The sequence below is a fragment of the Aythya marila genome (genome assembly GCF_965140915.1).
Source record: "Aythya marila genome assembly, chromosome: 20".
In the NCBI taxonomy this organism is placed as follows: Eukaryota; Metazoa; Chordata; class Aves; order Anseriformes; family Anatidae; genus Aythya; species Aythya marila.
In genome coordinates this window covers 5393937-5409159 of record NC_139061.1, presented here as the reverse complement: position 1 = coordinate 5409159, position 15223 = coordinate 5393937, and the positions used below count along the sequence as shown (strand labels likewise).

The 15223-nt window shown below is 43.5% G+C and overlaps 1 protein-coding gene across 7 annotated transcripts in view; it reads right to left on the bottom strand.

Annotated features, from left to right (window-relative positions):
• Positions 1 to 3: 3 nt before the first annotated feature.
• RFFL (ring finger and FYVE like domain containing E3 ubiquitin protein ligase) overlaps positions 4 to 15223 on the bottom strand; it is a 30837-nt gene continuing 15617 nt past the window's right edge. For 6 of the 7 annotated variants that reach the window (XM_082776123.1, XM_082776124.1, XM_082776125.1 and 3 more), the window contains exons 2-7: positions 10914 to 11104; positions 5171 to 5575; positions 3128 to 3211; positions 2493 to 2700; positions 1148 to 1171; positions 4 to 870 (exon numbers count right to left, since the gene is read on the bottom strand). In XM_082776123.1, the coding sequence (XP_082632249.1) occupies positions 689 to 870; positions 1148 to 1171; positions 2493 to 2700; positions 3128 to 3211; positions 5171 to 5575; positions 10914 to 11099 (1089 nt within the window). In that variant the 5' untranslated portion in view covers positions 11100 to 11104 and the 3' untranslated portion in view covers positions 4 to 688. Of the gene's footprint in view, positions 871 to 1147; positions 1172 to 2492; positions 2701 to 3127; positions 3212 to 5170; positions 5576 to 6402; positions 6513 to 10913; positions 11105 to 15223 lie in introns of those variants that run through there. The other variant, XM_082776126.1, reaches the window with a different exon arrangement.

Genomic DNA, 15223 nt, shown 5'->3' with positions numbered 1-15223 from the left:
AAAAAAAAAAAAAATACAACACCAGGCAAGATAAGGCTGTATGTTTCACAGTCTCAGTCCCCTTACATTTTTCAGTAATACAGAGCCCACCTTCAAATAAAATGGTACATTTTTCCACAATCCCACTAGGCTGGAATTAAGTTCATTCTGAATACGGAAATTGGAGGCAGGCTGCCTGTCCTGCAAGCATAAGTTAAATTGAAAAAAAATGTATTCATTGAAAATTAAATTGACAGTGAATAGTATGTTGCATAAACACAACATGGGGGAAGTAGAATCGGAATTCAGTAGCAGCTGAACACATCACTTTTTGAGTCCCCAGTCTATTTTGTTTATTATTCAGGGGGAAAATCAGAAGCTTCAGTATCTAATATTTGTGGTGGAAAGACAGGCATCTGTTTATCTCCCACCAGTGGATCACGTTACTCTAGAATGTTGGTTGTTAATTATTTCTGTCTGCTGCTGGCAATAACGTCCAGGGAGTCCAGGCACTGTGGTGTAAAACGGTACAGTGGAAAGGGCACAGCCAAACATAGCTTGAGTAAGAGCAATTTTCCCCAAGCTTCATTCATCCCTCACTTCAGCTTCCAGAACAGTCCACATCCTAATCTCTGACCTAACTATTTGTCATAGTTTTGACCATTTCCCTAACAGCAGATGAGGCTTTAAGGCATCACCAGTCTTCCACTTAGGACCTAAAGACATGAACAGCCCTTACAACGTACTGCCTGCATATGGGACATTCGCTCATTCGCTTTCCACACTTGGTGCAGGTGACCAAGTGGCCGCATTCTAGCAGGACACAGTCAGCGGGTAAGTCCATGCAGATTTTGCAGAGGTTGTCCTCCGTGCCAGAGCGCCCAGCACCACCTAAGTAAACAAGAGACCACAGTTTGCATGAGACAAAGAAAGGTATGTCATTGTGCAATCTGTGAGTTGTCTTTAGCAAAGGGCTTCTAATGTACTTTGCACGCTGAAGATTTGGAAAAAGTCCCCTTTGCATCTGCATTAATGTAGGTATACCTGCTCCATCAAATGGCAAGGAGTAGAAGGCTTTAGCTTTTACACAGTACTTTCTGTATGATGAAAAGTACCACTGAGATTCTTAGCAATGACAAAACAACGCAACATTAAGAATATCACTTACCCGTTTGATCGTCAGTGTCAGAAACTGCAACATAAAAAGAAAAAGTTATTTGGTGGGAATAAGAGAAGCTGGGAAAAAAATTGCTCCAGCAGTACTATTAAGCAGAGGGTGAAAGCCTTGAAGGGAGATTACTAAACCAAAACAAACAAGGCTCCTTTTTCCTGATCCCCATGCAGAGGTTCACACATTCTGTGATTAGGACAGGTTGTTCAACGAGCAAGAAACTTTCTCTTCTACTGAGCTTACGTAACAGCTACTGCTTCACAGAGATAAGCGACTATCTAGAGTGATATCTCAATCTTTAAGACAGTCGGAATTTATGCAATGTAGCTTCCTAGAGCTACTCTTTCAGTAGCCCCTTCTGCCAGTTTCTTTGATGTTACACAAGCTCACCAATATTGTTGAACACAGCTGAGACACATGCACACACTGGGTAACTAATCAAGAAAAATATAAATTCTATCAAAAGCGTGAAATGCAACGAAAGAAGAATACAAAAATGAGGTGGTTGTCTTGAATCTTTTATCATATGTGTAGGACAAAGCTTGGCGAGATGTTTAAAAAACAGCACTGCTTTGGACAACAGCAAGAAACAAACCTCTCTCTAAAGTCAGAGCATTAAAATACACTTCTAAATGTACTTCTGTAAACAACTTGCAAATCGGGGGGGAAGAGGGAGGGGTGTTTTTTAAACTAATAATCAAGAATTGCACACTGGGACCTGAAAGTCAAGCAAGATGCATCCTCTCTGCACTTCTGGCACACCACTATCTCTTCATCAGTCAACCGTGCAGGCGCAGCAGGTGCAGGTCATGCACAGGAAGGTTCCCCTTGTGATTAAAAGGACAGAACCAAGGGACAGATAACCATAGCTGTTCAGAAGCGGAAGCCACAGTCACTGACTATACGTCTCTTCTCTACAGACCAGCTACTAGTCATTGCCTTAGCTAAGGCATTTTCTGGCTCACTTTTTGCCAGTTACCACAAGTCAAGTGATGAAAGCTCACTCTAGCTCTTGCAGTTCTGTCTGTAGCCATACATCATCTGTTCTGTGGGTGATGCAGCAACCAGCACGATCTGCCACAGCTGTACAAAGTCCTTAGTTGGATGGCACATGGTTCTCCTTTATTGCTACTATGGGGAAGTCACTCTCCACAGCTTGCATAATGCTCTCCTCTTAAACACATACAAACAGTGACAAATGGTGTACTACTTTCACTCTAATTCGAGCTTGATACAGTACCTCTACTCTCACGTGCAAGAAAAAGAAACAAGGTAAGTTCTACTCCCTTCTGCAACTGTCTGCAGAAAGGGAGAACAGGTACATGCTTGCTAAATTTCTTACCTAGATGCTGAAGGTCTTTCTCTTTGTAAAGACGAGCCACCCTCTCTAACAGCTCCCACTTTTCACAGCAGCCTTTGTAGTTGACAAAATTGCGAGCAAGAATTTCCTTCAGCTGTCGCACAGACAGTGCATTGATGTCTCCAATGCTTGTTAGATCAGAAAGAGAAGCCTTCCTCCCCAGCACCAGGTTATCTCCCGAGTGAGTAGACTGAAAGGGAACAAAGACGGAACAATTCTTGCTCTCAGCAACCACCAATGTAATTTAAGTAAGCTTTCAACACAGGAATTATCAGGAATTAGTGTTTGGACGTACACGTAACTTCAATTATTCTGTGAATCCCTCCATTTATCCATTTATCCCTCCATTTATACAAATATAAAAAATATACAAAAATCCCTCCATTTATACAAATCCTAAGATGGAAATAAATCATTCCTATAGTGTCCAAGTGACACCAGTTCTTTCTGTATGTGGAGGACAGGATGATGCTATAGAAGGGGGTTGGTTGCGTCTGCAGGTGGTCAGGCTGAACTACTGTTCAGTCACCCATCTCTGTAGTAACGATTCTGTGGTGGCAAATACAGCATAGGAAACTTGGTGTTCCTTGTTATCTGTCTAATTCCAGGTCACAAACCTGTGTCTCCTCCTCTGTCGGTGCTTCTGGTGTATTCTCAACTCCTGTCATATCAGCTTGGCTTGGAGACACATACCCAGTTGCCTAAAAGAGGGAATAAAGCTTTCACCAACAGCGTATCTCTGTCCAGAGGGAAATAAGCTTGATAGTTCAGTTCAACCGCAAACCCCACCCACTGGAATGGCAAACTGCAGCACGAGGTAAAAGCTAGGCACACTGGCAGAAGATACCTCCTGTGCAGCGCTTAAAAACAATTTTAAAATGAGTAAAACAATTTTTAAAAATGGAAGTGCAGCATCTGACCCTCTGAAGTCCCACTTAATTTAAACCCTGGTAGAGTGCTTTTACAATCAGCTCCCACATGATGTTCTTGTGAGGCTGGGTCAGCAAGAGAACAAAATCTACATGGACATAAGACAGTAGCAGGGCCCCCGACAAGGTCACGGTGCAAGTCCTGGCACTGCTGTGCAATCCTTCAGTATGAAGTGGCTGCAGCATGTGACCCCTGTGATATCACAGCCTGACTGCACACCAAGTATCAGTGCAAGACTCCTTATAAGACCCCTCCACAAAAATACTCAGAGACATCATCAAAGGTCACCTTCAGAGTAACCACACAGAAGTACCTCCTCGGCTGGGTGCTGGATTGGACAAACAGGAGACACTACGTGAAGGACCAGCAGAACCAAAGCTGGAAAAGGGGCAGTTGCTCAGAGCACTCAATAAAGTGAAAGGAACTGCAGTGTAATTCCAGCTGACTACCCTCAGCAGCTATCCTCCCCCTCTGGTTTCCCTACTGAGGAAGGAGACTGCAGCATTACCATCCTAGAGAGGTGATAACTGGTTGATATTTACAAAATTGAGGAATAAAAATGAAAGGAAATGAATAGTAGAGTGTCCTGTGAGTTGAGAAAAGAATCTGTAATATATTACAGGACAGTATGGGAAGACTACAGAACTGAATGTGCAGGTAAAAAATTGGGATGACAATATCCAGAAAACAAAAAGGCCCTTAAGCGATAATGTAAATAATAACAATAATGTAAATAATAATGTAGAATAAAAAAGGAGAAAAAAAAAAATGAACTTCTTTATTTTGCATTAGATATATTTGCTGAGGAAGCAGAAGGTACAGACACTTCCACAGCTCCAGTCCACAAGGAACTAAACATACCTATTAACTTATGTAATAGGACTGGGAGCAGATGTCAGACACTGAGTAAACTTCCCATACGAGATAGCAGAAAGACAAACAAAGCAAAATCAATAAAAACAATTCAATTCAAATGCCCTTTACAAGGTTCCTCATAACAGCATTCATCGTCAACTGAAGACTGACAACAGACTTGGGGTTTTGTTTTCTATTGATCTGGGTGCAGGAGGTACCAAAAACTTTGCCCAAATCCCAGTAGGCTTTCCCAGCAGTTTCAGTTGCAGGATTGCTTTAAACTGTGCTCGCTGTCTCGCACATGAATTCAAAAGTAACAACAACTAATACCTACGTACAGTTGTCAACATCAACACACAAAGATCTGTGCACCAACACAGACATCGCATGCCAAAGGAACCATTAGTGACAGGAAGTAGCTAGTGGCAAAAAAAACATATGTCTCAAAGGACTTCAAAATCTTGCTGTTCCCAGAGTGAGTGCTCACTATACCACTATACTTAGCCCTGCCCACCAAATTAAATGCCGCTAGTGCAGAAATTCCACAGAAGCAGCACATTCCACTTCAGTGCAGCAGCATGGCAGTGTAAAACAACTCTAATTATTCTGTAAAAAAAAAACAAAAACGAACTCCTCACTCCAAGTTTATTAATATAAAAAAAACACCACAACTGAGAAAGACATGTATAAAATGCAATTGAAGCATTTTGTCAGCTGCTCTAAACAGAAGCCCTCTTGCTTTTTAAGCACGCATCCATAGTGTTAAACTTGTATGGCACGTTACCTACTTGGAAACCTCATGCAGCATCTTAGTAGTTAATCCAAAAATAGAGATGGACAAGTGTGCGAAAGATGCTTCTGGTTAAAGACCGTACCTGTTGATGTTCCTGAGCTCGTGAACTTGAGATGGAATCTGCAGACGCTGGAGACGCATCATGTGAGGTAGATGATGTCGTGCTGGTTGACGGGTGAGTCACAAAGTCTTGCTGTCCAGAGGCACTAGTATTAAATGGGCTTGTTCTTATTTGATCTTCCTGGTTAATTACTGGATGCTGGCTAAGAATCAGAAATACCAGGTCCTCCTTTTCACGACACAACTCTGTGGAAATCTCATGGAGTGCCAAATAGTCTCGCAGTTCCTTCACCTTCATCTTTATCAGCTCTTCCCGCTGAAAACCTGTGGCTCGGAAACGCTGGCAGAGGTGGCAGAGGAGGGGACCATCTTCAGTCTGGTTTGAGCAGGACGTACAAAAATGTTTCTTACAGTCCACGCAGATATGCTGGGGAAGAGAAGGGAACAGAATTAAACTGGAGCATGATGAGACAGCAGGGCACAGCAGCCACAGGCAGCGCTCCCACGGCACCTGGAAGCCAAGGTAAGCCATGATCCCTATTAGGGCATAATCAAAACCTTCTAATTTACAAAAAAGAGCCAAGTATGTACACACGCTCCTAGGTAAGGTAAAGGACTGACCCTAGGAGCAGGCCACTAGATTCCTCACAGATGTTAGAGAAGCACTACGTACACTAGAGAGCTACCCAGAATGAAATATATCCGGAAACAATTCCCTCAAGTGACAGGAGATTTCTGCCCCACAGTCTGGACCCGTTCACCCAGTTTAAGCCACAGATGAAACCAAGAGAGATTTAGGAGGCAGCAGACTGCAGAGTGCATCACAGCCAGCTGTACGTTGCTTCATAAAACAGCAAAGCACTGCTCTGTGCAGTCAGAAAGTTCCAGCATCAAAGGGAACCACTTACAAACATTTCTTTTTTGCTTCTTATATGCTACAAGCAACCCCCCCCTTTTTTTCCTCTCCAGATTGCTGCAGTCACTAAATGAATCTTCTTTTCACCATAAGAGCAACTGCACGACAAACAGGAAAAAAAATTAGCATTTATTCATCAAAACCAACTACTTGATTTTAAAAATAACATGAACACTGTGTGGCGATGAGGTACTAGACAGAAAGTGTTGGAAGTTTTGGAAATATTAGGCCCCAGATGTTTTAAAACTTTTCAGATCAAGTTCCGTTATTTAATGTTTGTATTTTATTCTGTTCTGATATCACTCAGGGCTCGATTTTCAGAAGTTCCAAGCACTCACAGTCCATGTTGACTTCTGCAGAAAGTGTTCAACACTTGGGGAAGTCAAATCCTGCACTTTCCAATAGGAAGAGCAGCACAGCAGCCACATTACGCACCCTTAAAAAAGTCCTGAGGGGAAAAAAAAAGAACTGGATTATTTCAGTGCTGGTTAAGGAATGCTAACTCACAGTCTCAGAGACCAGCAGCCCTATGAAACGGAGCTCAACAGGCAGCACCTACAGATGGCATTTCCTTTCTTGTCCTGACAGGGCACATCATTTCTACCCTGAAACTGTCACCTCTGGAATGAGCCAAGTAGGCTCGCGTTTTCTTTCCTTTGAGATTCCTCGTTCTGAAAGGGTTTGTGTGTATGTTTGCTTGTCCCAGCAGGAGCTGGAGCAAAATCAAAAAGGCTTCAGAAAGACCAGTCAGCAACAGTCACCTTGTATCACTGGAGTTTTAGGCTGTGGTTAGATATTTATGATTTATACCCTTCTACATCTGCTTGGGGGAGAGAAAGAGTTTTCCCTGTTTGATTTATGAGTCACCATAAATTTGCCTAGTTATCCTAACATCCCAATCTTTCAGAGCTGTGTGAGGAAAAATACCCGTGAAGACTTGGAGAAGCAACAAATACGAACTCATAGACAAAAAAAGCTTCATGAATTGCTCCTGGTGATTAAAGAACATTTCTAATTTCACAGTTCAAAGAAAGTAGATGTTTCTCATGTTTTAAAGGTGTAATACACTACTTGCTTACATAAGTTCCTTTTGACCCCTTTATAGCCTGGCAGCCCCCTTGCCCACACCACCCATACAATTATAACCACCAGACTCCTCATTTAGCCCCTGTGATAGACTTAAATTGACAGTTAGTGGGGAAGGTCCCAGCTTCCTGCCTAAGCACATTAAGACATGAACATTTTTACCACAGAGAGAATCTCATGCGGACTTGAAACCTCATCTCAAAATTGCTGTTTATTTGGGGGCACGCCACGTAGAAGTGCCTTTCCTGTCTTGCTCTGTTGCCGATGGAAGTCAATCTCCATATACTTTTGAAAAGTTTTCCATAACTTGGCCATTATTGAAAGAAGCACTGGTGACTTCTTTGACCCCAAGACCGTAGGAACAATTCATTAATTTGAAAAGTTTTGGGGCAGGCACATCTCGCTGGCACATCTCGCTGGCACGTGCCTGGAGTGGGGACACAAACACTCCACAAAGGCAGATTAATGGAAAATAACCACATGAACACCACTTTCCTTCTGTCAATTGCCATCCTGTCTCCTGACAGGAGAGCAACCAGAAAAACTGAGAAAAAAAAACATATACATATGTGTGTGTATATATTCTGCTTTACTCTGGCTGTAGGGTAGCCTTCCCTGAGCTCTGCAGACTGCCACTTCGGCTCCCAAGGGAACTGTATGGCCAAGGACCTCCTAACCCAGAAAACGCCTACTTGAGTGCTTCTGTGTTCAGATATCACATGAGCGAGCACAGCACAAGGGCTGCATTATCCAGCGTACTTTTTGCAAGCCATTAACAGCAATAACACAAGTTTGCTTTAGTTATCAAATGATACACTCGAGAAGTCAAAATAAAAGCAGGCTGATAAGTCTCTGACTTATCGGCTCGCCACTAGGATTCATCTTCATTCCCAGCCTGTATCAAAGTGTCAGGTATTTGAACACACACACAAGCTGCTTGCTGCACCTTAGTATTAAGCAGCTTTTACAGCTTTTGATACATTTGTTGAGCTCTGAAAAGGCAGTGACTGAAGACCACGTTCTTTTCAGAACGATGCATTTCAGACGTGGCAGTAAATTAAAGCCTGTTACTAAAAGGTCAGACCACGTCTGAACACTGCTTACTATTTCTAACTGGTAGCACAATCACAGGGTGGTCAAGCAGAAGCAAAATACTTTAAATCAGAAGTCTGTCCTGAACGTAAGCTGCTGCGGGTGGTGTGCTCTGACAGCTACTCTCCCTGAGATACCAGGATGGGGCTTTGATACACTTGGCTCTTCTCCGTATGCAGGATAAAAGGAAGAAATGCCAATATTCAAGCTTTCAGCACAGCTAGTGTTTTTTTTTTTTTTTTTTCCCCCCCTCAGATCTTACACTCCAGCTTGCCAGGAGCTTTTTCTGGAAGTATGCAAAGAAAAGCATCTTCCTGAAATGTCAGCCAATTTAAGCCACTGAAATCAGAAAACAGGGAAGGAACAACAATCTGACATATCCCCCAGAAACGCCTGCCATAGCTTTCCATTGGTGGAGAAGGAAATTAAGAATGCTTGTTTCAAATTTAAAAGATTGTGGGGATTTTGCTGCAGAACACCAAGATCAAAGAAGTCAGCTAAGTACGAAAAACAAAAACAAAACAAAAAATTGAGATTATTTTTGCTTCCAAAATTAAGCTTTACATCTTTTAAAGATGCTCCAACAGTTACTTAAAAGCATTTTACAAGTCCATGCTCATTCATATGTTCCTTACCCCAGTCCTTTTAGTTGGTGCCATGTTATATGAAAATTAAAAATACAATTATGATGAAAATTCAAGAACTTAAAATACAATCTTTCTGCCTTTGTGTTTGAAGGCAAATTAAGTTATCCATACGGTCTGCAATGTGGAAAGAATTTGTTTTAATCCACTATATTTCAATATAAACATCAGCTGGAGTTTAGAGTTCAAAGGTACTGCCTCTCCTGGGACAAAACACAGTTTTCTGGGGTCTTGTTGCATCAAAGTAAGATTTCCTGCCTTTCTCCATCCACATCAACAGAATTAAAGAATTAACATGGCTTACAAACATGTCAGTTTTTCTATAACTGATGTATGCAGTTCTTTACATCAAATCCCCCTCTGGAGGCCAAGGGCTGATGGCTGAGCTCTAGCAGACCTTCCTGCAGCTGTTTAAGCTTTACCACCTGTAGCCACCCAGCTCCTGTCAGTCCCAGGGACTGCAGTGGTTGCGGTGGCAGAAGAAAGGTGGCCTGTGAGTTAGGAACCCCCCTTCACAATACAGAACATAAGCCTCAAACTCATCTTCATTGATAGTCTGCACTGAATGGGAGCAGCTGAGACAGAAGCACGCATTGTACTCCGCTGTCCCAGTTACGCAGCCAGCCAGCTCCAGCAGGAAAACAGGGAAATCTGCTGGGGGCAGAAACATCTTACACTGCTGCAGCAGATCCTCTACAACTTGCACACCGGAGCTGTACCTAGCCCCCATCAGTTTCTGAGTTCTCAGATACCTGGACAGGCATCAATAACTCATACACAAGACACTGCTTTGAAAGCAGCTTACACTGGAACGTGCATTTTAGAAGATAACAGGGGAAAATAGGCCTAGCGCTGGGTATAGTGTAACTCACACATACCTTCATGATTTATTTACATTTCAGAGCAGAATCACTTCTGCATACTAGCAAGTAGTGGATGCAGGAGTTAACATTGGATTCAGAATAATTCTTTTTGCAAGTATTTGCAAAGACTCTGCAGTGTAAAGACAATACTATGCACAATCACACGCAGTGATTGTACCATTTATTCCCAGCTGACCCGGAATCTGCCTGCTGTCAAAAGACATCTAAGCATATTTACATACCCAAACCTACACTAAGGGGAGTAACACCTCAATACATATTACCAAAATTCCAATTTGTAAGGATTTCTGGAGCAGTAACTCTTCTCAGTGCAAAAGTAAACATCCCTGTTGTTCAATGAGTAGAAAGCAACAGCTCTACCAAGACTTACCCTTTCTCAGCAAAAATACCTCAAAAAATATCTCCAAGATATTTGCCAACAGGCATAAATATATCAGACACTTCTTAAGCCATGGAGTTTGGACTCTGAACAGCTTTCCTCACAAGATTTTAAAAGCAGCATTATAGGAACCACCACGCCTAAATAATGTCCCAGGCAGGGTTTACTGTCTAATTGAAGATCTCACAGCAGCAATTATTTTGGCATCTATATGCTTGCAAGTGAAGTCTATAGACAAGATAAAATGGATTTGTTTTCCGGTTGGCTTGTTATTTGTTTTGGCACCAAGCTTCAGCAATTCAACACGCCCTCAATAAACTTGTATGGCTTTTTAGTTTGCAAGAGATAAGTAGATCTTCCTTTCCTGGAAGCACAGATAGACTACTAAACTTCTTACCACGACTTTTTGTTAAAGAGCATTAGACATTTTAAAATAACAAATGAAAAAAATAATGTTCAAGTTAATGCTCCTTTAAATGGTTATAAGCAGTTCAGCCACCTTCTTTTAGCATCTGGGAGAGCCAAGTCTAAGGCTAACTACCACATCTCTAATCATCTTTAACTGCGCCTGCTAATTGCGAAAGAATGACTAAGGGATACAGAAGCAAAGGCAAGCTGTCTTACTCCATATGGTATCCTCAAATCAGATGCCTCTAACGTGCACCCCTTTCTCTTCAAATCAGCTCTTGGTAATTAAGCAGACATCAGGCAGCACGCTGCGAAGTGAGCAGTCAGTGGCACCAGGGCAGATGTTCACAACTCACCTTTCTGGAGGAATTGTCGAAGTGTGCCCCACACGCTTTACAGCTCTCCTCAGAAGCAGTGGGAGAGGGGTAGGAGCTGTACCCAGGGTTGGAGTAGGCCTGGGCTCTGGCTCCCTGCTCTGGCTGCGACTGCATCTCTTCAGCTGAGCCATCCAGGCAAAACCAGTTACAACAGCCTGCCCACATAGTAACTGGAAAGGGAAAAAAATATACATTAGACATGGCACAAGGAGCAACCTGTCAGGTAAAGCAAGGACAAATCATACAACGCACATTTAAATTTCCCACCATCAATTCACTTTCTGGCAGCGTTTGTAAGCTTTGAGCTCTCCTTTAAATTAAATGTGCACACACAAAAACCATGCATCCAGTCGTATGTGTTTGATGAGAAAGGCCAAAGTTCGGGACTGCTGTTAGTGGAATTTCTTAAGTGTCAAGAGATCCCAGTGATAAGATAAAATTTATGTTCCAGTTGGCTGAAACTCTATGATTAGTTTGCTGTAACAGTCTGTCTCTACTCCATGTAAGCATAACACACTTTCTTTCTTTGTGTATCAGGAAAAGATAACAAGCTTGCTTTTTATTTAAGTAATACATAAAAGACGTAATTAACACCTAGATTGCAGACGAATATTCTTCAACTGCATTCTTAAACCCTCCACAAATTTACAGGTACAAACCTAAGAGGACAAGGAGAGAGGAGCCACTGATCTCACATTGCCAGTTCTCAATCAAATCTGCAGCATTTAAACACTAAATCATCACGCAGCAAGTAATGTTAGTCATTCAAGAGAATTCAGATACTAGCTCCCACTAAGTAACTTGGGAAAACAATTGCATATGAGACACATAATCGCTTGTTTATTTTCTTGTGAGCCAAACAGTGACGTATACACACGTAACCTAAAATCCCAGCAGCCCAGCACAAAATGCAGTCTTGTATTCTAAGACCACCCATGCAGAAGTATTCCAGAAACACACTGCTATAAACTGGCTTTGGGGAGTTTACAAAGAAACCTGAATTCATCTGGGCATTCAGTTTCTAGAGCACACACCACGTGTCATCACTTAATGGTAAACAGAATACAAATTGCCTCCTCTGCATTTCTGCATTCACGCTGTAGCTCCTGGACTGTGTTTCTTTTATGTCTTAACAATCAGGTCCATCACTGGCAGCGTTCGGCAACTGCTCAGTTTTATAATCTGGAAAAAAAAACATCTCCCAGCTATGCAGCCAATTCATTTATTTCACCACAGTAATTTTTGCCACTGTAAAAACCCAGATTCCCACAGGAAGGGGACTGGTATGAGCCTTAAGGGTTATTTGGTACAACAAACTGGGGGTTGGTTTGTTCTGAAGCTGTGTTGTGTCTTTGGGGCTGATGTACTTGAATCGGAAAGCTTCTGCAGTTTGGTGCAGCTCCAGTATCTGTAGTTTTAGTGGTATCTTCACTCCTTTTGAAGTCTGAACGTGGCTTGTCAAAGTGGCCGCTGTCACCGCAGTGGACGCGCGCCTTTCAGGATTCACAATGGTGAGCTTACCGACGGGTTTACCCTGGCAGCTCAGCAGATTGCAGTGTTTGTGTGAAGAGCTGCGGATTCGTGACTGACAAACAATTTGTGGAGTAACCGATGTTCACAGTGCTGAGATCTCTGCTAGCAGGATAGTAACAGAAAGGAGCACCAGGCGGCTGATAGAAGGACAGGGTGACCAAGAGCATGGCACAGACACAGGGCACGGGACTATTATTACAGATATTTGGGATATTAAAATTTTTAAAAGCTGATGCTACTGAACCCCGAAAATCACACAGTGTGATCCTATCAGTGCGTGTTGACAGAAAGTGTTGTAGGTGCCTGGACCACCCTCCTCCCACGTCACTTGGAGCCACCCTCAGACACAACAAGCAGGCTACTGTGCTTGCCCAGCGGCTCCAGAGAGCAAACCACCTCAGCAGGAGCACGCACGTCCCGCACAGAAAGCACACGGGATGGTCACAGCAAAACAGTGAGGGCCTTCAGGCCCCCGGCTACTTGGATTCGTGTTGCATCTCTGCGTACAAAACTCGGTGTCAGAAGATGAGCTTGAATGCAGTTGGTATTTATAACCATAAACAAGAACCGAGGGAAAAGCAGAGCGAGTTCTCACCGACACACAGGGAGCTGAGGTCTGCACACGGCAGCGGTACAGCTCCAGTGTCTCAGCCTAACATTTGGTTTCACATGCCAGGGTTGTCATCCTGTGTAAGCAAAGGTAATTATCCCTTGATAAATACACAGGGAGATGTTCCACGAACAGAAATAACACATCATCCACTTGCATTAGCGCTGCACTGCAATCAAAACACATACTTCACATATCATACAGGAAAAAACAGTTACTCTTTCTTTCTGCACACTCATTTTCAAGCAGTCAGTCCTTCTCACACATTAACAGATCCTATATATTTAGGAAACACTGAGTTTGTATTTTAAACTATGCTGTTTGGAGGTTTCTTCCTAGGAATTGCAAATCTAAACAACACGAGAGACTTCTGCACAGTGAAACTTGTATTCACAGGCTCTGCAGCAGGGGAAAACTGCGTCCATCGTAAGCTCTCTTCTCTTCCTGCTCCAAAGACCCCTGCAAATCAAAGGCCACCCACGACAGTGGAATATACAAATGCTACTGTCTGCCCTCAAAAACTTTGTTCTCCTAAAGAGCCAGTCCAGTAATTCACTCCGGAACACTGTAACACATCAAACTTCGTGAAGAAAAACACAAGGGAGTGCACAAACAGGGATAAAATAAGACAGAACTCCACATTCAGCCAAAATTGTAGATTTGTGCTATTGCTAGGAAATGAAAAGACTGACAAAAGGCTCAGATGTTGTTTCAGAAGAACCTTAATCCTGCTCATCTGTGCGAGTATGAATGCAAACATCCACAAGCAGCCAGCTACAGCCAGGCCTGCCCTCCGGTCTGCACAGCTTTTCCCAAATGCACCTCCTGTCTTTAAGAGGAAGGAGCACACGGAGGTACAACAGCCACATTACCGCAGCCTGTAATAGCGTATGTCAGGTTTTAATTATTTCAGAACCTTGGTGTGTAAGTTTAGGCTTGTCAGCAAGCAGGATTTACATTGACAGAGGTGCCTCACTGAAACTTCATGCTGCCATTTGCTAGGTGCACGGAAACGAACAGCTTGGAGTTTTTGGGAGGCTGGAGAGTTCCTCTTGAACACACACTTGCCCTGTGAGCAGGCACCCCACACCTCCGTGCTGTCACCAGCCCTTGGACAAGGCTTCTGCAGGCACACGGTGCCATACCAGCCAGCCAGCAGCCTGTCCTCCTGCCCCAGCCCAGCCCGACAGCTCCACAGGCAAGAGAAGGAGCTCACAAACCTCCGCCCGTGCAGCTGCCTTCATGCTCTGCATCTCAGGAGTCCACACCAGCCCACATCATTTCCTAGATACTTGCTACTAGTTTCACATTCCCACGGGCCCACGGTGGCTGAAAAGCAATAATTAAGCTGCTAATGGCTGGAAAGGCAGCAGCTGCTCCATGGGAACTTCAAACTGCCACCAGTTGGGTGAAGCTTTGCTAACCAGTGGCTGCACTGCCAAGCAGACTGGACTGAGATTGAAGGTACTACAATTTCTGTGTCTGCCTACAGCTGAAGGAAGATGACAGAAAGCAGAGGTAAGGCTCAGCACCTGCTTCAAAAAGGGGTTTTCCTTTGCTCTGCACAGCACCACTTGCAGACCTGAGGAGGAGGACTGGGAGCAGCAGCTGTACTTCAGGGTGAGATTTCAAGCTAGCAATTTCTTAGATTGCTCTACAATGTTTTCTATAGCCTAATTACTCCCTTATCTATCTCATTACCCATTCGAAGGCACATGGTCAGCACCACCCAGAAGCTGATGATTTCTGTAAGCAGTGCTTTGGAAGGACAGGTTTGTGGTGCAGCTGTGGCAGTTCGAGTACTGTACCTAGCAAGCACTGCTCCACGTAAAGCCCGTCAAACCTCTGCAGACAAGCGGCTGTTTTCCATGCAGGGAGCACCCCAGCTGCAACAAACAACTGCCCTGCCACATTTACCAGCAAAAAACGCTGCTGCTTTGTTGTGCTTGGCACACCCCTCCAGTAACCTGACCAATATTAGCACATCCATGTGGCAATGCCTACAACACCGCAGTCTTCTGGAGTTCTCAAGCAATTTCTTGAATAGAAGAGGTCGACTTGCTGGCGTGAGTAACACCACAGGCATTACTGATAGCAGCAGGCATCGTTATTCTTGGACATCCTGCTCACACTGACTGACGGGAGA